This window comes from Populus alba, chromosome 2 (assembly GCF_005239225.2).
Source record: "Populus alba chromosome 2, ASM523922v2, whole genome shotgun sequence".
In the NCBI taxonomy this organism is placed as follows: domain Eukaryota; kingdom Viridiplantae; phylum Streptophyta; class Magnoliopsida; order Malpighiales; family Salicaceae; genus Populus; species Populus alba.
In genome coordinates, this window is record NC_133285.1 from 6,036,500 (window position 1) to 6,064,238 (window position 27,739).

At 33.9% G+C, this 27,739-nt stretch overlaps 3 protein-coding genes and 1 pseudogene across 3 annotated transcripts; 2 read left to right on the top strand and 2 right to left on the bottom strand.

The window, feature by feature from the left end:
- Positions 1 to 933: 933 nt before the first annotated feature.
- On the top strand, positions 934 to 3,146 carry LOC118028073 (patatin-like protein 2). Its single transcript, XM_035031597.2, has 7 exons — positions 934 to 1,146; positions 1,406 to 1,587; positions 1,703 to 1,889; positions 2,005 to 2,166; positions 2,292 to 2,594; positions 2,684 to 2,856; positions 2,938 to 3,146. The coding sequence occupies exons 1-7, from the start codon at positions 1,015 to 1,017 to the stop codon at positions 3,014 to 3,016; spliced, it is 1,218 nt and encodes a 405-aa protein (XP_034887488.1). The 5' UTR covers positions 934 to 1,014; the 3' UTR covers positions 3,017 to 3,146.
- Positions 3,147 to 5,117: 1,971 nt separating this feature from the next.
- LOC118028072 (polyadenylate-binding protein RBP47) lies at positions 5,118 to 8,336 on the bottom strand. Its single transcript, XM_035031596.2, has 6 exons — positions 7,800 to 8,336; positions 6,760 to 7,228; positions 6,599 to 6,666; positions 6,386 to 6,516; positions 6,169 to 6,265; positions 5,118 to 5,706 (listed from the first exon to the last, which is right to left on the bottom strand). Exons 1-6 carry the CDS (start codon positions 8,157 to 8,159, stop codon positions 5,545 to 5,547), a joined length of 1,287 nt encoding a protein of 428 aa, XP_034887487.1. The 5' UTR covers positions 8,160 to 8,336; the 3' UTR covers positions 5,118 to 5,544.
- A 1,782-nt stretch (positions 8,337 to 10,118) lies between these two features.
- Positions 10,119 to 16,156, bottom strand: LOC118028080 (uncharacterized; annotated as a pseudogene).
- Positions 16,157 to 23,181: 7,025 nt separating this feature from the next.
- On the top strand, positions 23,182 to 27,739 carry LOC118028081 (patatin-like protein 2). Its single transcript, XM_035031603.2, has 7 exons — positions 23,182 to 23,477; positions 24,521 to 24,702; positions 24,888 to 25,089; positions 25,457 to 25,621; positions 25,736 to 26,038; positions 27,144 to 27,316; positions 27,393 to 27,739. The coding sequence occupies exons 1-7, from the start codon at positions 23,343 to 23,345 to the stop codon at positions 27,469 to 27,471; spliced, it is 1,239 nt and encodes a 412-aa protein (XP_034887494.1). The 5' UTR covers positions 23,182 to 23,342; the 3' UTR covers positions 27,472 to 27,739.

Consider the following 27,739-nt stretch of genomic DNA (forward strand, 5'->3'; position numbering starts at 1 on the left):
GGTATAGCCCATAACCAGATACCCTAGCCCAACGCTATCTAAGCCTAATGGGTTGATCGCGATATTTTTAGGCTGAACGCAAAACCTTTATCTCAAACACACACCTTAATGTAATTTTTTAATTCAAAAAAGTTAGAGCGATATCACACAGCACCTTTTTGAGCACACTTTATGCAATACTAAACCACCCATTCGATGTTCTTGTGCACACCAAATTCTCTGTGTAGAAGCAGAAGCACCAACTCCAGCAATCATATAGCAACTAACAACTGACCTGCAACCCCACGCACCACGAGACACCTGTAACTCCATGCATCCCTAGATACTTGCAACTCCACTTACCATGAGGTATTTGTAACACCACTCTTCATGAGTTCAATTAACATGATTGAGACCTATAAATACCTTTGGTCACCAAGTAAAACAAAAAAGTTCAATTGAAGCTCATTCAAAGGCTTCACAGTAATTCATTCGATACACATATTCTTCCATGTCATATATATTTTTATATTTATGAACATTAAACATTTACACTTGTTTTTACATATCAACCAAGTTTAGAAACAAAGTCTACATTCAAACATAATAATGAAAAGCATAATCCAATGTGGAAGGTTTCATGACCTTATCAATCTCGTAATTGAACCGTTTTGTAATTTCAGAGTTTTTAATAACTTACTATTCCCCTTACCACAAGTGCGTATACATGTGGTCCAACTTGGAACTAGAGACAGTAACAGAAAACCTCTGGAGTCTCGACCCATTTAAAACGGGACCCCTCCATCCGGGAAAGTTCAGACGCGTTGAATTGTTAATTTGGATGAGTAGTATGTTTCAACTTTCAGCCTGTTGAAAGCTTCCAACTTTTGAAGTCCTGAAGTCTATAAATTATACCTTCACATTCCTTTTGGAGATCTCAAGCTAAGACTCTCCAGCTAGTTAGCAATCTCTTCCATATCCTAGTTCTCTCGTCATTCCTTTTTAAATTTTTTTTGCACCTATCTTATCGCTCATATGGAAACTCCAGGATCACCCAATCAACCACCAACTTATGGAAACCTAATCACTGTTCTTAGCATTGATGGAGGTGGAATTAGAGGGATCATACCAGGGACTATCCTTGCCTTTTTGGAGTCCGAACTTCAGGTAGAAATCGTACTTTTTTTGCGCGCTCATGGTGATAAGTTGGGATAAGTTGTAACCTTCGACTTTTATTTGAACTTTATATTACCACGTGCATGAAAATGTGCATTTAATTAACACAACTCGTTTGATTAGCTACCTGCTTGCACGTTCCAATTCCAATATTAATGTTCATGATAAAAAGAATCAAATGTGTGTTGTCGATTCAAAGACTTCAAGTATATAATTTTATGTTCATTCATTTTTTAATGCAAACGTGAAGAAGCTGGATGGTGAAGATGCAAGACTCGCGGACTATTTTGATGTGATTTCAGGGACTAGCACCGGTGGCCTGGTCACTGCCATGCTAACTGCCCCAAACGAGCAAAATCGCCCTTTGTTTGCTGCCAAAGATATCAATGACTTCTATCTTGAGAACAGCCCAAGAATCTTCCCCCAGGATAGGTAATTATCACATCATAATAGTGAATTAATTAGATTTGCATGAAGAATATTGTTTTCTCAATCTATATATTTTCAGTATCCTTGATATTAACTAATTATTCTCCTTTTCCAATAGGTCTCCGTTTGCAGCTGCTGGTAATCTGATCAAGGCTTTAAGAGGGCCAACATATGATGGCAAATATTTACATAGCATTGTCAAGGAGAAATTGGGAGATAAGCGATTGCATCAGACCTTGACAAATGTTGTGATCCCAACTTTTGACATCAAATACCTCCAGCCCACCATCTTTTCTAGCTATCAGGTTAATTCGTATAGATCTCTAAATATTGTTTTCTTACTCTGCAAGTTGAAAAGAGTCATATCAACGCTGATCAGGAGAAATAACAATTCCCTCACAATACGACTTTTCGGTTCAGGTGAAGAATGATCCATCCACCGATGCTCTTCTATCCGATATATGCATTGGAACTTCAGCTGCCCCAACTTATCTCCCAGCCTATTATTTTGAAACCAATGATTCGGAGGGCAAAGTGAGGAGTTTCAATCTTGTTGATGGCGGTGTGGCTGCTAATAATCCGGTATATATATATCTATTTATATAGTAATCTATACTAATCCATATCACAAATCTTAATTAATCTTGTATAACTACAGTTGTTGCACAAAATGCTTATTTTTCATTTATATTTGGTTTATCGATCAGACTTTAGTTGCTATGGGTGAAGTATCCAAAGAAATCAATCGGGAAAGCCCTGACTTCTTCCCCGTGAAGCCCACGGACTATGGGCGATTCCTGGTACTGTCTCTTGGGACTGGTACAGCAAAAACAGAAGAAAAGTACGATGCAAATAAGGCAGCAAAGTGGGGTGTCTTGGGATGGTTGACTAGTGACAATTCTACTCCATTGGTGGATATTTTCACGCATGCCAGCAGTGACATGGTTGACCTTCACCTCGGAACTGTTTTTCAAGCCCTCCGTTCAGAAAAAAATTATCTCCGAATTCAGGTATATTTCAGGTTCATAGATATATGTATGTATGTATGTATGTATTGACTTGTGTAGTGAAGTAATTTATAAATGTGCTCAAAATGCAGGACGATACATTGACTGGAACACTTGCATCCGTGGATATTGCCACCAAAGAAAATTTAGAAAAACTTGTGAAAGTTGGCGAAGGATTGTTGAAGAAACCAGTATCAAGGGTGAATCTGGATACCGGTGTCTATGAGCCTGCTAATAAGTTGACAAATGAAGAGGCTCTCATAACGTATAAATCTGTTCTCAGCGTATAATTAATAGCACCTTATGCCTTCAGTTATTTAATTTGATTTTCCTCTTGTTTTTGTAGGTTTGCTGCACGACTTTCACACCAGAAACAGCTTCGTTCAGTCAGGTCACCATCTGGAAAAGATGCTAATCCGAAATGAAGTTGATTGTTACTCTTAAATTAATTTCTTTTTTTAATTATTTAATTTAATTACGAGAATAAATTCGCTTTTCAGAATCAATTTTATTATTTCATTTAATTGGATTTGAATAAATTTGGAGAGAGGAATAAAAAAATGAGTTTGGAGTCAATAATTCTCCATTGTTTACATCTTACAAGTCTTGGAATAACGATACCACACGGTATATACTTGGCCAATGTAATTCCTTTAACACGTTGAATATAAATCACGGAATTCTTTTCTACGCATTAAAAAAGGTGCTCAAAGAATTATAGAAATAATAAAATCAATTTCTATATTAAAAGAAAAACACTATTCTATCGATAAAAAAAAAACTAAATAAAAATTGAAAAAATAAATAGCATTTCGATTTGGTTTGCATTTTATTTTTAAATACTGATCAGTCAATTAAAAATTAAATCAAATTTATCCAAACTAAAACTAAATAATCGAATAACCATATTTGATAATTAGTTCATCCATGTTCAAAGTATTTAAAATTATAAAAACAAATAGAGGAATAAAATCCAATCCATCCAATTTGGCATGGTAAGATGAACCCTTTAGGTTTTTTTTGCTTTATTTTAGAAATAATAATGATTAAATTGTTTTTAAAATCAAAATTTATAAAAATAAGGGTGTTTCTGTTATCTCCTCTAAGTTTTATAAGTTGGGTTACATAAGTATTTAAATAAAAAAAATACAGTTATTTGAAATACCATTATCCCTAATCATCATAGAGAATCTAACACGACCTAATGCGGAGATTAAAGAATGGCCAAACCCTAGCGCACCACGAGACCAGCACGACCTCTGGGCGCCCCGAATGGACGATTGGAAGGAACCGCACATCGTGATTGCTTCTGGGGTCCACTAACACTGATTACCACCGTTAATGATGTTGACTTGTAACAGTAAGACCACTTGGGATAAAAGGTCTTAACATCATCGTATTTGGGCAACACGTGCCATACGGGGAGGTTCATGCTTCGTGGATTCCGTTGCCTCTATTTTTTTAAGATCGCCGACAGCATGGAATTGTGTAGATTCAGATGCCTTTCAGGCTGCTGGCCACTGGTCGCTTATCTACTTGTAGCCGTTATCATGCCACTGCCACTGCTTCTATTTTTGCCATTTCATTAATTTCATATTTCTTTTCTATAATTAAGTATAATATAAAATAATAAATTTTTAATTTAACAAGTTGAACTCTTTCATGATAGTTCTTAATTTAAATAATATAAAAGTAACATTTTTATAGTTAGATTATTATAAACACAAAAGGTTAAGGTGAATATTATTATAAATTATGTTTTCGATTTTTTTATAGTAGCTATGAGCTTGAACTTTTTTTTCTTTTGGTTTTTATCAGTAGAAAGATTCTTCAAATTTTAAACAAATAAACATAGTTTTCAATTTTTCATTTTAAAAATTAAAATTAAAATGAATATGATAAATAAGCATAGTTTTCAATTTTTCTTTATCTCTATAAACACTATCAATATAATTATCATCACTTTATTATTTTTATCACTAACATTACAATTTCTTTTTCCTATTAATATTAAAAAATAAATAAAAAATAATTTTACAAGCTTAATACATTCAAACAATTAAAAAAAACTCGTTTTAAAAAAAAATTATGAAAAAATGTTTTCCTCGGAAAAAAACGGTACCCTAACTGTCTCTATTGCATCGGCAATAAACGGATGAAAGGCTGAACTGCTGGGGACTGGGGCACGTGATTGACAACATCATATACTGAATAAGAAAAATAATAATAATAATACATTCTGTTGCATTCAAACCTATTCAATCAAACGCATCGAGTCATCTGGTATAAATTAAACTGGCTAGTAAGAAGGCCAAGTGCTCGGTGTATAATTTTTTTTTCCCTCGAAGAACGCCAGTACTCCTTCAAAATGGAAAACCAAGGCTTAACAACTAAGAGCAATTGCCAGGCATGTGCACCTCTTAGATCACATTCCACCCCTTTAAAAAGAGAGAGATGTCGCTCAAACATTAAAACACCCCTAGATCCTTTTAAGAAATGAAATCACAGATTTTAGTCATCCTCGCGAACGCTTAAAATGAACTGATATTATAGCAAGAAAGTATCGAGCACCTCTGCAAACATTCATCCTACTCGAATAAATATTGGACAAACTAAGGCAATTAACTCATACTAGAGCAGATTTAGAAAAGAGGTTGGCAGACTCACGCTCTGGAGCACAACTTTATTCAGACAGCATATATACTGCAAAACAATCTATTCCAATTGATAAAGTTTTTCTTCAACTACTATAATCCTAAGCAAATGATAAATTAAATCCCTATAAAGCTACCTCAAGTCATCAAAATTCAGTTCCACTCCACAAAAATCGTAGAGATTTATAAGAATTTTACAGAAACGATGGAATTGAAGAGAAATGAAACAAATTTCCCCTTCTAGCATGATTAATACTGATTACCAGAGCTACATCATGCTCTTTCGAGATACAATTCACTCAGCTTACTTGCTGTTGGTGGTGGCCATACATAGGGTAAGCCCCATATGCCGCAGCATACGTGCTTGGATCATGAGGTGGTGGCAGAGCATATCCATAACCATCATAAATCTGCCCTCCATAGTATGCCCCATTCCAGGGACTGCTGAAATCTGCTCTATGCTGCCAAATCCCAACAATACCAGCACAATAAACAAGCTTGAAATGTATCAAAAACAAAAGGGAAAGAAAAAAAAAAAGAGCTTGAAACAGAATATGAACCCATTAAACAGATGATTTCTAATAATAGTTGCTTTGGACATGTAGTATAGAATATGACGACTTCAGAGAAAGTTGTAAAGATTCTCAGTTTTGATAAGACTACAATTTCAATAGCAGTCAACACTTTCTTACAAAATATGTCAAAACATCCTTCAGATGTAAATAAACAGCTATCCTACCAAGCTTAAAAATAAAAACAGTTCTGAGCAAGCTAATTACACTTGAACTCTATACTGCGGACTCTCTCTCTTTTTTTTCCAAAAAGAGTTCGTATTTATTCTAAACACATCCTATCCGGTAAGGTAATGAAAGAAAGATATGATGTAAGGTGTCTGTGGAGAGAAAGGGAGGGAGAATCAATACCTGCTTATTTGCTGGATTGCGACCCCAAGAAAGACGCACAGTTTGCTTGCCAATTACTGTTCCATTCAACTTCTGCAATGCTTCTTCCGCATTATTCCTGACAATTGAAGTTAGATAGAGAATCATGTAGTAACTCTGTAATGAAGGAATAACCAACCAATACTTTATTATTCACATATTGTTAAGGCAAAGCAGAGTTACAGCCACAAAGTTTTACCTGTTGGCAAATTGTACAAACCCACATCCTTTACTGACTGGTATTTTAACGGACACTATCTCACCATACTGAGAGAAAGGCTGCTTGAGATCTTCATCAGTGACATTAGGGTCAAGCCCTCCAACAAATATCTACACAGAAACATAGTCTATTCAAAGAAAAAACATGGGCATCCTAAAGATTAAAACTGCACAAAGAAGCTGGAAATCTCACTGTTGCTTTGCTGGAATCGCCATCCGATTGGAAGCCTTGGGAGGAAGCACCATTTGATGCATATCCGCCTAAAAAATAAGACAAGAAGAGTTCAATATGATAAAGATTCAAAGAAAGAACTTGTATGATAAAGATTCAAAGAAAGAACAGTACTCTAATACCTTTTTGCTGATATCCAGAGGACTTCCTGGGGGTTGCAGCACCAATACGCATAGGCCTGCTCGAACAATATACACCATTCATTTCAGTCATTGCCTGTGTTCTTTCAGTATCATCTCCAAACCTCACAAAGCCATAACCTTTTGAACGACCAGTATTGGCATCAAATACAACTTTTGCAGATTTAACAGATTGATATTTGCTCGCAAAAGTTTCTTGCAATAAACTATCAGTAACATCTGCAGCTAAGTCTCCTACAAAAATAGAAAGATCAGGAGTATTATCTGATCGCTTGTCACCCGTGCTAAATGTTGCCCAATTGAGGCGGAAAGGCTGTTCTGTGTTAGGCATCAGAATGCCACCATAGTTCTGTAGAACTTTCTCAGCTGTGGCATGTGTAAAAAATTCCACAAACCCATAGCCCTCCGACAAAGCTGTCTGCTTACTGCGAATAACCTTGATAGAAGCAATCTGTCAATATACAACACTGGTTGTCAGACACGAAAGAGCACAGTCACCAAACTGCAAAAACAATTTCTTTCATTAAAATTATAAAGAGCAATCATTCCTTTGCCTACCTGTACAGTAATGCATTGCATTATTTGAACAAGTACAATAAGAATATCCACGTTAAAAGCACTAGCTCCTTGTATAAGATAAATGCATGTTATCAAATATAAGTAGCAAAGTTTATGCCTTCAATAGGTATCTTAAAAATACGTTATTTCGACACAACAAATTCTATCATCATCGATATTCTGTGCATGGAACCATGTTTCAGTGATTCTTAATTGTTAGTGTTAGAATATCATTTTCAAACAAGTTCTTAAGTTACAAAACACCACCAACGCTTTACAGGCCATTCCCTACATGCTCTTCAAACTTTCAGGTATATTTAATACAAGGATTTCTTCTTTGTAATCCTCAAACAATATTGAAATTAATGAAAACAATCATCCAACATGTGCATTTTAAAGAATAAAAATAAAAATGAATTTTGATATATATGAACGGAAAATACAAAAATATTTCATATCCATACCTCGCCAGTAGAAGCAAAGCAGGTATGTAAATAACTCTCATCCATCCAGTGATGCAAGTCACCAATCCATATAGTTTTATTATCTCCACTGGATCCTTCTCTTTGCTGCTGCTGCTGCTGTACATGCAGGAGATGGTGGTGATGCTGGTACTGGTGGTACGCAGTAGCAGCCATGTAGTGTTGTGGAGGCGGCAATCCATAATGTTGAGGCGGCATGTGCTGCATTACCATAGCCGCCGCCGGGTACTGCATAGGCATCCACTGTTGTTGTTGCGGTGGAGGCGGCGGTTGTTGTCCTTGCTGCTGTTGCCGTTTATTCTGCTCTTGTTGTGGCTGTGAGTCGGAACCGCTGGATTGCATCTTTCTATTAGATAATAATGGTGTAAGAATAGATCTAATATTTATTTTTCTCTCTTTATGAATTAAATTGTAGAAAAAGAAATAGGTTTTTATGAGCTGAAAGGAAACGAATCTGAAGTTTTAGAGAGAGACGGTTAGGGTCTGAGAGGAGAGGATTTGTGAGTGTCAACTTCTTTTTCTTTTCTTTTCTTTTATCAGGATGGAGTTGGAAACGCGGTTATGTTTAAGGCCGTCGGATTGAGGGGTGGCTTCTGATCACAGCCGTTGATTCTGATAAAACCAGGGGATATGCATGTGATACTGTTTTGGTTTTTGGCTTGCCCTCATGGATCCGCCGCCAGCTGCCTTTGCTTTGCTTTTTTGGGTACTGTAGGGATATTTTTCAGTTGTTTTTATATTGGTTTTGGATTTATTTCGGGTGTTTTTGGAGTGTGGTGTTTTTTTGAATTTTTTATTTTGAATTGTTTTTTTTTGTTCTTTTTTATGTATTTTATTAAATATATATATTATTTTAATATAGCATTTTTAACAGCTGGTGTAAATACATTTTATTTTTTTATATATTATAACTTTTGTGAGTCACCGACTGCCATTCGGGAAATATTCTTTAATGCTGCAGGCCAGGATTTATAGGCCAATGAAGTGAAAACGAAACGCCGAGGTTTTTCATGATTGGGAAAAGATGTGGTTTTCCACCGTTTCCCAGATCTGAAGTACAACTAGTGTGAAAAAAATTTAGGTATATTAGACTCTATAATTAAAGTAAAAAAAAAAACCACAAAAAAAAAAAGGAAGACAGGTTTCATGATACTAATTTCCTTGCCATATAAATGGTTTATAAAATCAATACATAAAATTAATTACCTCAGCAATGCTGGTAAGAACTTTTTGCATTAAGTTTTCTACCCGTAAAGTCCTACTTTTAATAGAATTAATGACAACTTCATGAAAAAACAAATGATTTGAAATTGACAATGATGCCTGAACTAAGAGTATGTTTGTCTAAGATGTTACTTCTGTCGTCATTTTACATATTTTTAATATAAACAGCAGAAATAGAAGCTTACACAAATAAAGTCCAAGATAGAAGAAAAAATATATAATGAAAATATTGAATTTTTGTATAATGTTCGATATATTTGAATATGAGGAGTGAAGAGCATTGGTTGAAATGTTGATAGTGACATCGATTCAAATTTAGAATTTTTTAAAACCATTAATTAGAGAGGGGAAAAGGGGAAAATTTACTAAAGACTTTCTTTTCATTATAAAATTAGATTTGTTGCAGGTGTTTCCTAACGAGTCTCGTAACGGGTCGAATAAAAATAAATTTGATGTAGTCATTAATTCAATTAGTAATTTAAATAATATGAAAAAAAATATAACAAAAAAAAATAAAAAGAATCAGATCTAAATCTATCCAAATTACCAAACCTAATACCAACCTAACCTAAAAGATAAACAGGAAAGAAAAAAAAAGCAAAATTTCAAAAAAAATCAGCTTAAAAATAATTAAAAAAAAATCAAATAAATTCAAGTTAATTTTTTAAACTTGATTTAATATCTAAAATTTATAACTCGTTAAATCATGAATCTGATTTAATTAGAATGATGAAATCATTTAAGAATATTAATAAAAAAAACTTGAAAAAAAAAAGAGAGGAAAAAACGTCTCCTCTCCTCTCCTGCTCTACTATTAGACGATGATGAGGTTTGATCTTTGCTTAGTGGGCTGCAACTGAGTAATACACTCCGCCCAAATTATCTAAGGATAATGGTCTCCTGCTTTTTTCTTTCAACTGTTACGGGCTACTAATTAATTCCAACGACAGCTGTCTATACACGTGGCATATTCGACCAGATTCATCCCACCCCTTCAACCCTACAGTAACATGCCGCTGCTACTTTAGATGGATTATCCAATACATTCAATGGAAGATCAAAGGTATGTGAAAAACATAAATAACAAGTTTGTTCTCCATTTCTCAATTTATTTCTCTTCTTCCTCTCAACGGTATTTTTATATACAGACGCATGAATGGTTTATTTACAGATAAATCCATGAATGAGGTAGAAATGTACGATATACAAGACTAGTGTACAATTTTTAAAAAAAATATTGGGACCAAAAACCTAGAACTTTCTTGTGATGATGGTTAGAGAACAAATTGATCATCTGTATGCTGCATCCTGTCAGGTCCCGAAGCTTCATCTTGTACAGTTAGTAATCCAACCAACAGCCCATCAAATTTGGAATCGGTCTCTCTTCAAAGTCAAATTTTGTATCCCGCAGCTTCCTTGAAATCTAATCATCGCTAATATCAAGTCTCAGTGTTCAAAGTTCGGTGTGGTTATTGACAACAATTTCACGGTGAACATCTCTTCATCTTCACGAGTAACGGGTCTTCAGCTTCTGTAAGAATTTTAATGTCTCGGTATACGAAGGATCAGCGCGGCACACTGGCTTGCATGAATTTATGTGATCTGTCGACTCTAGAACCTGTTTCAGTGTTTTTAATGAAAGAGTCAATCGCAAGATTCTACAGAAGTCTAACACGTATAGCATTTTGACAGCATGTTTTGGCCTCTGAAAAAGGCTCGAGCTATGAAACTTCAGAGGGAGAACAAAAAAGAAGCATTGGTTTGGTAAAACCAACCCCAACCCTTCCAGAAGTAATAGAATCCAATAAACACATCCACCATCTTAAAAGGTATAAAGAAGGAGGAAGGTGAAAGAAAAGTTTCCAGGTCACACGAACAACGAGTTCACCAAATCCAGGGTAAGCTGATTCGATTGGCACAATTTCCATCCTCCAGGCCCATCCTCCATATCCTTCAACAATTGAAGTTACCTTGGTCTGCAAAGCAGTGCCCAGCATCCATCACGCTCCCCATTGATCTGAACACAAGGAGAGGACGAGTATCAAACAAGAAAGAGAAAGTTCAAATTTATTACCTCACAAGGACTTCAACCAGTCCCTTCTTATGAAGCTGGCGGATAAAATCATTAAGTTCAACAAGTCTTGGAGAACCACTCCTCAGCTCTCCTATCTATGAACAAGAAAATCAACTTTTATCAGTCAATTAATGTGGAGGTTCCGAAGGAAAGAGAGGAGCATAAGGACTTTCTTTCCCAAAACCAATAGGAGCAGGGGCGGACAATGATTTTCACCTTTGGTTTGGGTCTTTGATGATTTTCATCCATCTGGGGGTAAAGTAAAAAGGTTAAAGTTATACCGCGGACAATAACAAATTTATCTATTATTAAATTCTGTAGACCAACAATTATGTATTGGATTGTGTACTAACAGATGGAGCAGGACGAAGCACAAGGCCAATTCGCCAAGGCATGTCCGCCAGTTTACTGCCAAAGTGGGGACAGCTGTAGAACACCTGAAATCGGGAAAAAACAATCACATTAAACTCCTTGAGAGTCCAACCTGATCAAGTCAGTGAAAGAAAACAAGTTGCTAAAATCTCGGGAATTACAATTTGAAGTAACATCAGAAACTAAGAACTCCAACAGTGTTGTTCACAAGGTTATGAACATTTTCTGCCTTAGCTCTATACAGCATCTGCTTGACGACCAGGCCTCCCATGCTGCAAGCAGTGAACAGTTACTTAACAAGAGGATGCTCTGAGCAAGCAGAATACAACTGAAAGACCAGCCCAGCCACATCAAAGTGGAACCGTGGAGTAAACAAACAACAAACTTCGAACGTGTTTCATAAAAAAGTCCTGAGTCATTTTCGATTCCAAAAGCAAGCTATCTAGTTCATTTATTACAAAATCTCACACCAATGCATCATAGCATGTTGTGAATGCAGATAGAAATAATAAGGATTACAGTAAGACACGAAACCACAATGGGTCCAAATTCCAGATCTTTGATGTTTCTTCTGTGTCCAAGGAAGAACATGGTTGGGGACCCAAGTTGATACCGACACATCACATAACATCAATGGCTTTCAAGGAAATATCTATTTCAATTAACACAAGTCCTCTTACAGATATTTACACCAGTCCCTACATTCCATTTATAGTGTTCTACGAAATATACTTTTATCTGTGCACACAAAAAGCCTGCTGGTAAATGCCCATAATTGACAAAATAAAGGCATATCATAACAGCTGCAAATTTTAAATATAGCAAGATCTGCATTGTTGATTCCAACAAATTGATAAGTTATCAGCCACTAAATTATTATATTGATATAGTTTTAAATTATCCCATTTAACTTATGATATTTAAATATTTCTTTAATTATGAACTTTAAATCTTGTAAACATTGATAAAATCATGGCCTAATAAGATTCGATCATTTACACTCAATACATTATTTTCAATTTCACTTATTTATGACAAGATAAAGAAAGAAAGAAAGCAATTAACCTAAATAAACTACAAACTAAGGGAAACTTCTATCAAGCTAAGTATAACCCCATTATCAAACGAATCCCAAAACTTTTGATTTTATCGATTTTGCTCCAAATATAATGGATATTAAGACAACTGGAGAATAAATAACACCTTATGTCAATCATAAAGCTTGCCTATGAGTCACAAATACAACAGGATGATTTCCAATGCCGGCATCCACAAGCTGCTCTAACAGCCTGGAGCTGACTTCCTGCAAGTTTTAATCAGAAATATTATAACAAAGTGGAATACTAAAAGCCCAAAGGAAAAGATGTTCACAGCAAACAAGATGTCACTAACATAACACGATTAGAAACCACAAGAACATTCACAACAAAGTGACAATTCTTCACTGTTGATAATGATGATATTATATGATCATCCAAGTTATGATTAAAAATATTAGACCCAGTTTTATAAATTGGATTGTCCATCTAATTTGAGAAATTCAAATGTATATGAGCAATGCAAGCATTAACCTTGACATGCATGTAAATCCTCAATCTTATGTCTTGGACCATTAAACTTGACAAATCTACCAATGTAAGTATATAAAATGACCGAACAGCAAAAACTTAAAAAAGTTCCTGAAATTCAAAGTGACCTGCATCTTTTTAATCTTTTTAAAGCCATCGATAGATTGATCACCATCATTCACCAAAATAGTTTGATTAATATTTTCAAATTGTTAATAATCAAACTCCTCAAATCACACCCCCAACATAAAGTCATGCACTAATCCTACCACAATATCAACAAATTGGGTACAAACCTGAACAGGCAGGCTAGCTCCGGACCACTGTGTAAGATTTATCTGCATTGACATTCAAACAAGAGTTAGACATTGATGAGGCTTGTGACTGAGGAAAAACCCAGTTGAGAGGCTTAAAATGATGAATACCATTCTTTTGAATCAGGCACTTTTTTATAGAAGTACCGAAATTAAAACAAACCTTGTATTTGATGGTAAAAAGACAAGCTCGATTGAAGTCTGATGAAAGCCATTCACCTGGCCAAAATGTTCCTAACTTCCCTGCTTCCTCATCAATCTTCTCAACCAAGCCAGACTTAGTTGAGTGTTTGTCCTCAGCTATGTGCCACGTCTTGTAAGGCGCACCACACAAACCATGTAGAAAGACAACATCTATCTCTGGAACCTCTGAATTAGAGTCCTTGGGGAATTCCTTGCAACCGGATGACCTGATACAATCATCTAAATCACTATTCCCAATTGAAATGCTGTTGACAGAATCCTCAGTTGAAGAAAATTTATTTTTTTGAATCATCATGCCATCTATTTTTTCACAATGTTTCCAGTGTGGCAAATCTGGATTAATCAAAAAGATCATGTCACCATAACGAGCACAATCACCTTTTCTGTTTTGAGCTTCAGTCTCGCTACCATCACTATTACCAGTATAATGGTTGCACAGCACATTTAAGAGAGTTGCCCTAGCATAACTCGGTGTTTGCACTCTGTTCTTGTGGCTCAGGGGCCCTAGAAGCATCATAAGCTTCCATCGCAGCAAGTTTCTCATAATCATCACTCAACAGAAAGCGCCTTAGCAAACATAACACCTCAAATTCAGATATTTTGTCTTGATGCGATGGAAGCTTGCGATCCTCCAACAGCAACCAGGCCACCAAGCTCCCATGCCATCAAACAGATCTCTCAGGTGCCATTAAAGCAGTCATGAGAGCTTGTCCATCTTGATCCAGTTCTTGGATATGAAATCTATTTACCTCAGATGCCATTGCCCAATTGGCCAATGCCCGTGCTGCAAAGGGCACAGCAACATGCTGACAACACAGGTCATCCCAGAGTCCAGAAACAACAGCAGAAGACAGGTTTTCTTTTGCAAACGAATGGTCATGCTTATGCAACAAGGCAACTGTGTTAGGAGTTTGGCCAAATGATTCAACATGAACAGCATCAGAATGCTCCAACTCCACAAGTCCACTAGTCCTTGAAAGACCTAAAACTGTTGTACCTTCAAGGATTTTAATTCCAATAGCTTCCATTCCTCTCCCACCTTCGTCATCGTCTTCATTTTCACCTGCATTGTCCATCTGTAAACCACCTTCCTCAACAACTTCAATGGCTGCAGCAATGTCCCTCATTTCTGCATTTCCTGGTAAGGGTGGCTTAAATGAAACCTTTTCTAAGCTATCACAGTTGGATGTGACAGTATCCATGATTGCAGCCACAAGCATGCTCCTACCTTTCAAAGAATCAGAAATATCGAATGAACTACGTCTCCATTGCTGCTCCCACGAAAATGGAATATATCAATGGTAAAAAATAAAACACTTAGAATGACTACGAAGCCTAAATATCCTTGCACATAACCAAATGAAACAATGAAGTAAAATTGACATAAAAACCAGTCATTAAAATCTTAATTTACCATTCCCCAGACATCATTCATACACATAAACTAGACGCACACGTATAAAAGCACAACTAATCGACCACAGATGGCAAGAAATTGCAAACTTCTCAACAATGAACATATTTGAAATTAATCACCATTTAATCAGTCACCAGCACCAAACTTCACAGAAAGTAAAAACCTCACATTCTTCTTCGGCTGGCACGAAAATATAAACCGTAGCAAATAAGGCACAGCACGAGGCCTCCCAAGAACATCAGCAGACACATTAGGATCCGCAATCAAACACGCTAATGCCCTAGCCGCCTCAGCCTGGGTACCACACCCGTTCCCACTTACCGCAACCGTCTCCAATAACAAATCCACCACCGCACCACCACCCGCCCCAAACAAAGCTGCCCTGCGTGCGGCATTTGCTGCAGCAATATCCGCCAACAAAGACGCCACGCGAAGCTCAAATCCAACCCTCACCTCATGATTGCAGAAGAAAGCACAGACCTTAGAGATTGCCATAAGACCGACGCGGAAACGCCTGTTTGCCTCACGTGATAAACGATTCTTTTAAAAGATTCGTTTGGTTTTGAAATTGTCTTCTCAAATGCAGCGTACAGAGAATTGTGATCATTATTGCTGTTAGGGTTAGGGTTTGTGGATTGTAAATTATTATAAGCGAGGGATGCGAGTACGGCGGAGACCAGAGTGGCAGAGGGAGCGAGTACGGAGCTACGAGAAAGAGAGGAGGCGGAGGTGGTTGTGTTGGTATGGATAAGGTGATTCTGGTGGGGAATAGTTGGTCGGGTAGGGATACATTGGGAATTTTTGCGATTGTTTGGGGGCTCGATGGGATTTTTAAGGATGAAGAAGAAGAGGAGAACAAGCGAGGGAGAGGAAGACGAAGGTAGCGTCGATTTCTATGACACAGATGGAACATAATTTATTTATTTTTTCGAGACGGAATTGAGGAGATAGAATAATAAATTTGACAGGGAGTCTTGAGTTGGTCTATTTTTCGATGAAATTGTGGAGACCAAAAGTGTAAGCTTTTTTTTTTCCCCCCGGAGTGGATGGCGGGAGACGGCAGTGAGAGGAGGAAAAAATTGCTACGAAGTGGGAATTTTTCAGAGGATATGCGCGCCTTCTTCAGTTGGGTTTGGGTCAAAAAAATATTTTAACCCATCGGAGGATCTGTAACAAATAACATGATGGGCTTTTTTAATATTACTTGAATGAAGTGTTTATATATATATAATCTTTCATTGTATTGGGCTGGGATTTGTACCTCTATGCAAGAATACGGACTAATACACAATTTTAGGTCCTCTTTTTTAAAAAAATACCACAGTGATCAGAGATTTTTTTTTTTTTTTGCAACATGACAGTTAAAAAATTTATTTATAAAAATAACACCTTAGATGAGACGCAGGAGTCTCACATATGCAATCTATTAGGCAGTTTTAGGCATTATGGTTGGAAAAATATTTTTTAAAATTTTTATTTTTTTATTTTAAATTAATATATTTTTGATATTTTTAGATTTTTTTTAATATGTTGATATCAAAAATAATTTTTAAAAGATAAAAAATATTATCTTAATATGTTTTGAAATAAAAAATATTTTAAAAAAACAACTATTATTATATTTTTAAACACTTTTTTAAACACATAATACAACTTGGCTACGATCAAATGAAAATCTAATGTTACTTTTCAAACTTTCAACTCTTAGAAAAAAAAAATCAATTAATCATATTCAACACAATTCACGAAAAATTCAACATGCATAATTAACTTGTAATTTTATTTTATTTCAAGTCAATTTATAATTAAAGAAACTTAATTAATTTATTATATCAACAAAATCAATTTTCATGACATTCAAAATCATTATCCAGCTATATGTAATAAGTTATTTTGTGGGTGGATTTGAATGGTCGAAGCCGTAAACATATTGTTAGGCATAAAAAAACAATATCATTCTGTATTGCATGTCTAGACACTTACATTTCCTAACCTCGTCAAGTCCATAATGACTTGATTATAATGATTGCATTGTCAATAGCATAACTAATCACGGCAGCGGCTCTCAAAACCTTTGTATAGAAAAAAACAACCTTATATATAACAAAAAAAGAAATACCAACATATATAATTTATATAAAAAAAAATCTATTAAATGTTACAAAAAAACCTAATACATATCAATTTGTTATATACCAATACATGGAGCTCATAATTCACTAGAATATACAAATATCATGAATCACAATCTCAAATCGAGTTAATATATCATCGTACCATGGTTATATTCATCAAATTTATATAGATACCTCAAAACATGATTTCATGTTGTATTGATTTATATTTATATATGTGACAAGGTATATAAAACTTTTAATTTTTAATTAAATTAAAATTTTACTTGATCTTATTATAAACTTATGATTCAAGACAGATAATTCTATCCAAATATATTTATGGATCTTCAAAAACTCTTACCTGCAAATGGGCAAGAGAAAACATTAATCGTCATCAAACTCGTCCTCGTAATTTTTAAAGCTCCGACCCCGAATTTTCTCCAATTTGGAGATTTTCTAAAACTATCTACAGGTTATAGATACGGGGCACAAAGAAGATGTACGTACGAATCATGATAATTAGATATAGATCACTCTGTAATTACCATCCTTATTTGGAAAATTATTAGCTTAGAGACAGGCGTTTGTCGTGTTAAAATTACTAGTAAGAGTTTAAGAGTTTAGACCAAGCTCAAGCCCAACGCGCTCACCTTATTGTATTGCGTTGTAGCGAGAGAAATGAAAGGCCTATGATTATAGCCGCAAGATTTTTTTTTTTTTTTCCTTTAAGCATACTTTGTTTTGCAATGATTCTTCCTTATATTAGGCTGTATTGGCCCATAGACCGGATTTTCGTTTGTTGGGCTACCCGTCTTCCTTGACAAAAAGCTATTAGGGACTGGAAAAATACTATTTAAGCAGACTTTATAAACACTAAAAAATTGTAATGACAAATTTGCACTTTCAACAAAAATCTATTCTATTAATTATTAGAGGCATGAAGTTCATTGCACAAGGCTTGTTTGGTTATTATCAGTTTGTTTGAGGGTAAGTTGGTTTTTTTAAAAATTTTTAGAAACATAGTAAAATAACTAAAATACAATTTAATGCAAAAAAATCTAAAAATAGGGTCAAAAGACACTTTTGTCTTTTTTATACGAGCTTTTTTTTATAATAATCAAGTTAGATAAGAAGTAATTTATTTTTAAATAAATATAAAAAATATTTTAAAAAAATGATTGCACATACTAGCATATGGATGTGGAGGTGTCAATGCCGGTCGAACAGTGTATATTGCACCTCTTGTTGACCAAAATTAGCTTCCATCATATTATATTATATTTTTTAATATATTTTTTTTATTGTTTATTTTATCATTTTAGTAAATTAATTTTTCTTTTTTAATTTCATTTTTTAATAAAAAATAAATTTTATTTAGTATTTTAATTTTGATCATTGTTATTTTAATTGCTATTTTTTTAGATCATTTTGTATAATTGATATTTTTTTTTCAAGTTAAACCTTTAATATTTAATTTATTGAGAATTGAGTTTTGTTCTGGGCATAATATTTCAATGCTAAATCAAATTGACTCAGGCTATTATTTATTTTTTTTTCTATCAAATTTCATCCTTTTATATTTAATGGGCAGCTATATCATTTGCTATCTTTTACAAAATTAGATGCTTTTCCGGGCTATCACTATTATTTTTTTTTAATTTGGTTGATTAACTATTATTACTTTTTTTTTTATTTTTGTATGATTTGATTAAAATAAAACAGATTTATTTAATTTAATTGGATTTATAGATAGAATTCTATTTTATTTTTAAAGTGTGTTTGCACCATCTAAATATCAATTTTTAACACAAGAAAAGCCTCTTGGTATAACAAGTGATAGTGAGAACTAATGTTTTTTTTTGTAAATTTTAATGAAAGTATTGTTGGAGTCAAGCGATCTTGCTATAAATCAAACCTTATTTAAGTGGGCCTAATGTTACATGATAAAAATGCAATGGATAATGAACATCTTATTCTCATGAAGAAGAAGGCACTCGCAGAACGTACGTGGATACTCGTGAATCATATTTAATTGCAAAATCATGATCCTTCAAGTGGAAATGGCTAAGTTATCCGCGGGCCCATTCATTTTGTTTTGTTGACCAATTCAGGCAATCTCCTAGATCAAGCAGTTCCATTTTTTACATTATTTGAGGTCAACTTTCCCAACTCACTACACTCCTAATATATCCAAGCCCTTCGATTAGGTTTGTGCTTCCATCAAATTGAATTTTTAAAGCTTCCACTCCATTGTTTCCGGTGCTTTGATACGACAGGTTAACTTGAACAACAACTAATTTACGTGGATCCCCAAGGTAGATGCATGCGTCATTACTAGCTTTCAAGCAGCACAGTTGCTAATAAATAATATATAGCTAAACTTCTAAAAACTACCGTGTTGTCTGCTAGATCATTTTTTTGATCATTTTCGATATCTAAAAAATCTTATTCGAATTTTCAGACCTAAAAACTCATCATAATTTATTTTCATTTAAAAATATCTTGAAAACCTCGATAAATATATTTTTAGTCATAAAACACCTTTTAAATATCAATTTAAAAACCCAAAATAAAATAAAATAAAAACAAAATTTGAGGGTCTCAACCTAACTTTTTATAGCATGTTTAAAAGACAAAACAACTTTTATTGAACTCAGCCTTTTTGTTGCTAAAATGTGGCTCATTGAAAATTACCTCTCTCCTCTCTTTTTTTCCCCAAGACTTTCTCTCTTCTCCCTCAACATTTTATGATTGAAATGTGGTAAAAATAGAGTGTCATTTCAAAATATAAAAACCATAAGCAACAAGGATGAAATATGTAAAATCTCAAACTTTATGGATAAAATTGAAGTTTTTTGAACCTTATGAAAAAACCAACTTGTTTTTTTTACAAAAAAAATTGGTATTTTTTTAAAAAATTTATTAATTCATTTTAAAAATTTGGATAAACATGGTTCCTGTCTTCATCCAACTTCATTTCAAATTACTATTAATTCTTCAAAGGGGTCAGTGTCCAGCACAAAGATTAAAAATATTGAAGAAATATTCTTGAACAGAGAACATTAAAGAAATAAAAATAGAGAGAGCAAGAGTACTAACGGACTTTCAGATAACGGAACACCATCCATAATTGAAATACTGCATGTGATATTACCAGGTTTGAAAACTTGGACCGATTTCTTAAGACACCCTTTCCAGAAAAGTCGGACCAGGACTCCTAAATTTCAGCCAGTCAAAAAAATCTTTCTTCATAAATTGTATCGCTGGTTAACACCCTCACGTTAAAGGTGCCGTGCTGCCAGTGCTTCCGAGTTGATTTACTCATGTCCTAATGATAAATAATCCAAATCAAAATGCTGATGTGAGAGATTTATTACACGGATCATATATACATATATAGGATGATCCTCATTACTTACTAATTAATCTTGCTTTATACACACGTGCATAAAGAGGATTTTTTATTTATTTTTATTTACACATACCCACCAAAGCATAACCATTCAACCTAATATTTGTTTTAGAGTTGTCAGTGGGATCAAGAAAATTCATATCCAACAGCTAAAATGAAAGTAACAAAATGTGTGTGTTATATATTCTACATTTGTGAGATTAAATATACATTTTAAATCCTTAATTGATCTTAACTTTGGAAATAGATACTATAAATTCAATCACTTCATTTGATATTATAATTTATTAATATATGACTTAATTAAAAAAAATGAGCGTAAATGATATATAATTTAATTCTAATAAAATTTTTAAACAATTTTAAAGATCATTACATCCCCATGAAATTATAATATAAATCTTAATTAAAATCAATATCACAAACTTTCAATTGGCTTAAGAAAAAGTAATAAAAATATTGATTCAAATTTTTTGTTCGAAAATTCTTTCTCCTATTTTCTCTTTCTTGAACTTTAATATAATGTATTAAAATATTTTCAATCTCATCATAATCATCAAGAGGAAGTGTTTGAATGCTTTATTTTTTTCATAAACGGAGAAATATCATTAGTCGTTACCTGGGCTCACTACACATATGAATACGTCCATCCATGTCTCCAGAACTCCATGGAAACCTCTAAGAGTTGATTCTGTTAATTTGAATTACTCTTTTGTTTATATATATATATATATATATATATATTAGATTATACTAGAGCCACATGATGTACAAGCGAAAACTTCAAATCTGAATCCAAGTCTCCATCCGGATGATGCTGATGACTGTATAAACAGATAAAAACTCTGAAATGTTAACAGAAAGGCGGCCCTAGTTGGATGAACTGGACCAGTTTGGGTTCCCTGTTCGTCATCTTTGCAATGGATGCTTGGCATCCACGCATGGATTAAAATAAAAGACATTGATTTGATTAAAGACTGTGTATTTGAATATTATCAATTAGATCACTGTAACTTTTCATCACATCGTCACCTCTTTTAGCTTCTAATGCTCTTTAAAGATGCCGTACTCGCCTTCCAAGCTTCACTAAAACTGTTTGCGTCCATGCATGGAACATCTTCTGGATTGAAGCCCGTATACATCATGGCTGAAAGGTGCTTTCAGATTCATTAATAAAATAATATCAAGCAAAGTCTGACAATGTCTTATTAACATGATCATCTCTGGCATGCTTAACTTCATTCACCAATCATATCGAATGGTAAATTTATCAATCTTTAACATGCATACGCAGATTGTTCATCTTGAACAAGAAATCGACGTAGATTAAACATCATTTGAAAGCTCATCAGCCCACGTACAGAAGATAAATATAATATTGGAGTAAAAGAACTCTTATAATTAACTAACCTTAATTATATCCTGAAAGAAACTTATTGATTTAATTAGCTTTGGTTAAACTGGTCAAACATCTACATCTCCTGATCTTAAAGTTATCTCGGAATTAATCCAAGTACTCTCAATTTTATTTTCGACTTTCTTATATTTTAGTATATTTTTGAAATCAAGTCATCTATCTAAGTCGTAGGCGCGGGAGGCAAGAAATTACATATCAATAACTATTGATGATTGTGGAAGTTCCATCAACCAGACTCATCTGCTGTAAATTAATTTAAATTATCACAGAAAGTCGAGAGATTATTACACCGAGAGCAAGTTGAAAGTTTTTGTTTTCTATGGAATCTTTGTTTCTGTAAATTAGTTTTTTTTATGGCACCTTTCCTTGGCGTTGTTATAAGAAGAAGAAGAAGAAAAAATATATATATATAGAGCTAATTTAATGTTGAAAATGCTATCTAGTCGCCCCAAATTCCTAATTAATTATGATAAATGTGTTAAAAAGTATATATATATACGAATTGTTTGAATACTCTACACATGAGTCATTATGATCAGATCAGAGTCTGTTATTATAAGATTTTTCTTTTCTTTTCTTTCCAGTCTTAAGAAGAATATGGATATGTGACCACATTAATTGAATGGAACCTTGTGTTACATTATCTAGTTTTGTTAATTTATTTTATTTGGATTTTACAAGGCATTTTGGGTCGTCAAATATACTTCGAGAAATTGTGATACAACACCATCCGAGCAGTTAATTAAGTTAATTTTAATCATTCGAGCCAATTGTTTCTGATTTCCGCATAGCATCGTAGCCCTATCAATGGACTTTCCCATATTATTGTTTTCTTCGTTATTTGAGACGCCACCTTTGGGATCTCCATGAATTGTTAACCCTAACATTAATTAGGTCAATATGTCCCGTTCTCGCCTGATTGCATCACCTAGTTATTCTAACATACAATTCACGTGAATTCTCTCCCGCAAGCCTTATACACATGTATAATTGTTTTTGGTTGTCACGTATAGAATATTATTATATATGGGCATGGTGCTGCACGGTTCAAATGTCAAAATTTTCAACTTTTCCCTCGATTTGATAAACATCCCACACGAAACAAATCCACGTTAGCAGGTGTTGAGTCCAATGAAAGAAGATTCGATTATCCAATATAATAATAGAAATTTGAAGAATGAGAAGAAATTAGAGGTCTATAAATACCCGTACCATGAAAACCCAAAATCACACAACCCAAAACAATTAAAGTTTTTTTCCTAGGGTCTCAGGATCTCCCTACCACTCCTTCTCCGAGGTCTAATTACAAGTTCAAGCGTATCGTCCTAAGATTATCAGCACACATTCGTTATTCTCAGAGCACTGCTCTTCCCCTCTAAGATCGTACATTCAGCTTATAACATTTCATGGAAGGAACAGACAATGTGCTTCTTCAGCCACCAACTTTTGGAAATCTAATAACAGTTCTCAGCATTGACGGGGGTGGAATAAGAGGACTTATCCCTGGAACCATCATTAATTTCCTGGAATCTGAACTTCAGGTAGGATATAGCAAGGTTTTTTGGGCATGAATGTTGATGCTCAAAATTAAATAACTGTGCATGCATACCATTTTTTCGTTGTGAGTATTAATTTTCCGAGGCACATATGCACTGTACACGCCCGCTGCAAGAGTCAAAAGTTCGCAAGTGCATCCACATTACAATGCATACATTAGAGCATGATTGTTAAAATCGATTTGACATAAAAAAAAAGTTTTAATTGAATTAGTTTTGATATTAATTGACATGTGACCTGGTTAATTAGGTTAAATTTAATCCAAACCTACCATAATAATCATTATATTTTTTTATAAAAAATCTGAAACAATATTGTTTTAGATAAAAATAAAAGATTCTAGTTGATTTGGTAACTTATAGATTGACTCAATAACTAATTGGTTGATCCAATAATTAACCTAGATCAATTCAAATCTAGCAACTATGCATTTCGATGCATAGAGAAATCAAACAACAAGAGTGGATATCATATCTAACACTGCTTTCACACAAATTTAATATTTTTCACATTTCTAACATATTTTTCACATACAACTCAAATTCCACTACATAAGAATTAATTAAATATTGTTGGGGAATATATTTTATCCTATCATCTTAAAACGTTGGACACTAAATTTACAATGTGAATCATCTCAATTTAAAAGATTAAGTTTTTAGATATGTTTTAAATTTAATTTTATAATGTTTAGTTATTACATGAGGTTTTAAATTACTTGAAATTTACACAAACTTTATCATTATCTTGTGTTTAATTTTTATAATTTAAATAGATAGAATAGAAATGATAAAATCTAAATTTATAAATGTTTAATTATTTAGGATATCATATTATATTAAAAAATCATTTCAATCTAAAATTATTAATAAAATTAATTTTATATGAGAAAGATACACGTGAGCACACAAAACGCCAAATACTGACATTGCATTCCGGAAGTAATGAATTAATGGCTTCCCTTTAATTTTTGTTCTTATAATCGTGTGCAAGAACTAAATCTAGATCCTTCTGCCCTTGGTTTTAGAAATTGGATGGCGAGGATGCAAGAATAGCGGACTATTTTGACGTGATTGCGGGGACAAGCACCGGTGGTCTAGTTACTGCCATGCTAACCTGTCCCGATGAAAATAGTCGTCCAATGTTTGCTGCCAAAGATATCAAGGATTTCTACCTGAAGCAGTGCCCCAAAATCTTCCCGCAGCCCAGGTAAAACTCGTTATTTCATGTTCAAGATATGTCTAATTCGGAGAAATAATTTATATATGGGTGTTTACCGAAATAACACATCCATTTCCTATCTTCTTCCTCTCTCTCTCTCTCTCTCTCTCTTGAAAATATCTTTTGAACGGTGAGTGAATTTTTTTCCTTCTCTCTTTGTTTTGCTATGACAGCTTTGGCTGCGGGTGTTCATTATTTACTCAAGTGAAAAAGATGATCAAAGCTTTAACAGGGCCAAAATATGACGGGAAATATCTACATGGCCTCGTTAAGGAACTACTAGGGAACCGAAGATTGCACCACACATTGACTAACGTCGTAATCCCAACATTTGATATCAAAACATTCCAGCCAACCATCTTTTCGAGCTTTGAGGTACGTTTTGCAAGCCTTCTCCTAAAATTGGGTAATTTTCCCACAGTTTAATTGATAAATAAGGGCATTAATCTTAGCCTTTCTCATATTATAATGCTCAATCTTGAGCCTTGTTAATTAAGCATTAAATCAAAGCTGATAACTGGTTTAGGTAAGAGGTAGATTAATTTGCGAGCCTATAGAGGTTTTCTGGTAACAAATCGGCAGTTATATATATATATATATATATCGTGAAAGTGTCACCCCCTCTCTAAAACCTAAAAAAGATTTTAATTAGAAAAGAAAGAAAGGAAAGAGGGAGGAGGGGCTAAAGCCGGCAGGTCTAATATTGCTGACTCTATCACTGCCACTTGCATTCATGGACCAGGCTAAGAAAAACCATTCCTTGGATGCATTACTCTCTGACATATGCATTGCAACCTCAGCTGCCCCCACTTATCTTCCAGCCCATTATTTTGAAACCAAAGATGAACAAACAGGGGAAGTGAGGGAATTCAACCTTATAGACGGTGGGGTTGCTGCAAACAATCCGGTATGTGTTAAATTCACTTAGTTATTTTCAAATAACTTATCTGTGTTTTATCTTATCTATTCTCTCCTCTGCGAAATAAATAGCTGAAACATACTGCTGTGATTGGAAAAGCAGGCTTTGATTGCTATTAGCGAAGTTACAAAAGAAATCGTCAAGGGGAGCCCAGATTTCTTTCCTATAAAACCAACGGACTACGGGCGGTTTTTGTTAATATCCTTAGGAACTGGGTCGCCTAAAGCTCAAGAAAAATATAAAGCAACTGAAGCAGCTAAATGGGGTTTATTGGGTTGGTTAACAAGCGGTGGTTCCACCCCGGTGATTGACGCCTTTAGTCATGCAAGTGCAGACATGGTTGATCTGCACATCTCAGTGGTGCTTCAGGCCCTCCACTCTGAAAATAATTACCTTCGGATTCAGGTAAGGGATGTTCTTTAGCAATAATATCTTGGTTTTAATTTCTTTAGATTTAGTTTTCCTTTCCCAGTCACTTGTACAACGACGACCTAAATTGTCTAACCACACACTTTCACAGGTTTTTCATATTTAAAAAGACAGGATTGTCCTTTTTCTATTTTGCCGCCTTATTTTTTATACTTGTAATTGTGATAGCTCATTTTCCCCTGATCATGAAAAGAAAACCTAATTTTATAATTAGCTTTACAATATTCTAACGTATCATTTTTCTAAGGTTTTATATATTTGAACAAATAAAGAAAGACAATAAGTTATTTATTGTTTATTTCAATCCATGATTGTGATTATGGCATTAAATGTGATAAGATTCGCATTCCATTTATTAAAAATCCTATTTTTTTTATCACAAAGCCACATCATCTAGTAATAAAAGATTTATAACCCAAGCATCCCTCTTTATGAATTTTTGATGAATACAAAATGGTTTAATCAAACATTGAAGGATTGAAACATAAAAAAGAAGTAAAGTTTAAAATTTAAATGTAAAATCTTAAAACTAAAGAGATAAAAAATGCGTAAATGAAAATGATTTTTTTTCAAATGAGAAAAAGGACCCATTTGTTTTATTTGATTCTTCTTCTTTTATTTTTTTATATAATAAATGTACATCCTATTTCTTTGAAAAATTTGTCAAACACCCTGAACATAAACATCACCAAACATGCAAAAATAAAATTAAAAAATAAATAAATTTTAATGACAAAAATAAAATTTTTAAAAAATAGAACTACTCGTGGAATAATGTTGGTGAATTTAGGCAAATGAGAGGAAATGAACATTAAAGAAATATATATTTCTTTAATTTTAATTTTTTTTAACATATACTACAAATTTAAATCTTGTTTCATTAAATTAGCCTCTAAATTATTTCTAAAATTTTATCAAATTAATACCTTGAATTCTCAAGAATATGCATAGTAAAGAAATTATTGGCACATAAAATATAACAAACATCACACGAAAAGATAAACTCGAAAACAAATAAAAGTTTTATGACTAAAATGATAAATAATGTTTAAACACTCATAATTTGATTGCATATATACAGGACGACACATTAAGCAGGGAAGAATGTTCTGTCGACATAGCTACAAAAACAAATTTGGAAGACCTTGTGAAAGTCGGTCAAAGACTTCTAAAGAAACCAGTTTCCAGAGTGAATCTGCAGAGTGGCCTGTGTGAGCCGTCTGTCAAAGAGACGAACGAGGAGGCTCTGGCAAGGTACGAAGCCATTGTTTTACCCACATTATGACGACCTAATATTTCATGTACTGAACGCTCTAACATCCTTTTGCAGGTTCGCAAAAATACTCTCCCAAGAGAACCAGCTTCGCCGTGCTAGGTCACCCCATGCAAAAAAATCTTGCAAAGTTTAAAGGATATATATATATATATATATATATATATATATATATATATATATATATATATATATATATATGATTGTAATTAGAATTGGTGATTCTTTATTAATGCTGTAATAAGATGCTTAATTTAGCTCAGGGTGTGGAAACAAACATTCATTGCGCTTCAATAAGTAGCAGGGTAGACATTTTATGGTCTGATTGTTTTATCGGATCATGTAAATCACTCCATCTATAATTCAATTTGTTTTAATAGCCGCTTCGAAGCACCGTCCAAATA

Bases quoted from the DNA above. Each gene is read 5' to 3' on its own strand.
- LOC118028081 (XM_035031603.2), top strand. From the start codon at position 23,343: ATGGAAGGAACAGACAATGTGCTTCTTCAGCCACCAACTTTTGGAAAT. The intron at 23,478-24,520 runs GTAGGATATAGC...CCTTGGTTTTAG, and splicing joins TCCTGGAATCTGAACTTCAG to AAATTGGATGGCGAGGATGC. The intron at 25,090-25,456 runs GTACGTTTTGCA...TTCATGGACCAG, and splicing joins CCATCTTTTCGAGCTTTGAG to GCTAAGAAAAACCATTCCTT.
- LOC118028073 (XM_035031597.2), top strand. From the start codon at position 1,015: ATGGAAACTCCAGGATCACCCAATCAACCACCAACTTATGGAAACCTA. The intron at 1,147-1,405 runs GTAGAAATCGTA...GCAAACGTGAAG, and splicing joins TTTTGGAGTCCGAACTTCAG to AAGCTGGATGGTGAAGATGC. The intron at 1,890-2,004 runs GTTAATTCGTAT...TTTTCGGTTCAG, and splicing joins CCATCTTTTCTAGCTATCAG to GTGAAGAATGATCCATCCAC.
- LOC118028072 (XM_035031596.2), bottom strand. From the start codon at position 8,159: ATGCAATCCAGCGGTTCCGACTCACAGCCACAACAAGAGCAGAATAAA. The intron at 7,229-7,799 runs GTATGGATATGA...GTATATTGACAG, and splicing joins GCTTTGCTTCTACTGGCGAG to ATTGCTTCTATCAAGGTTAT. The intron at 5,707-6,168 runs GTATTGATTCTC...GGGATTTGGCAG, and splicing joins GCAATCCAGCAAATAAGCAG to CATAGAGCAGATTTCAGCAG.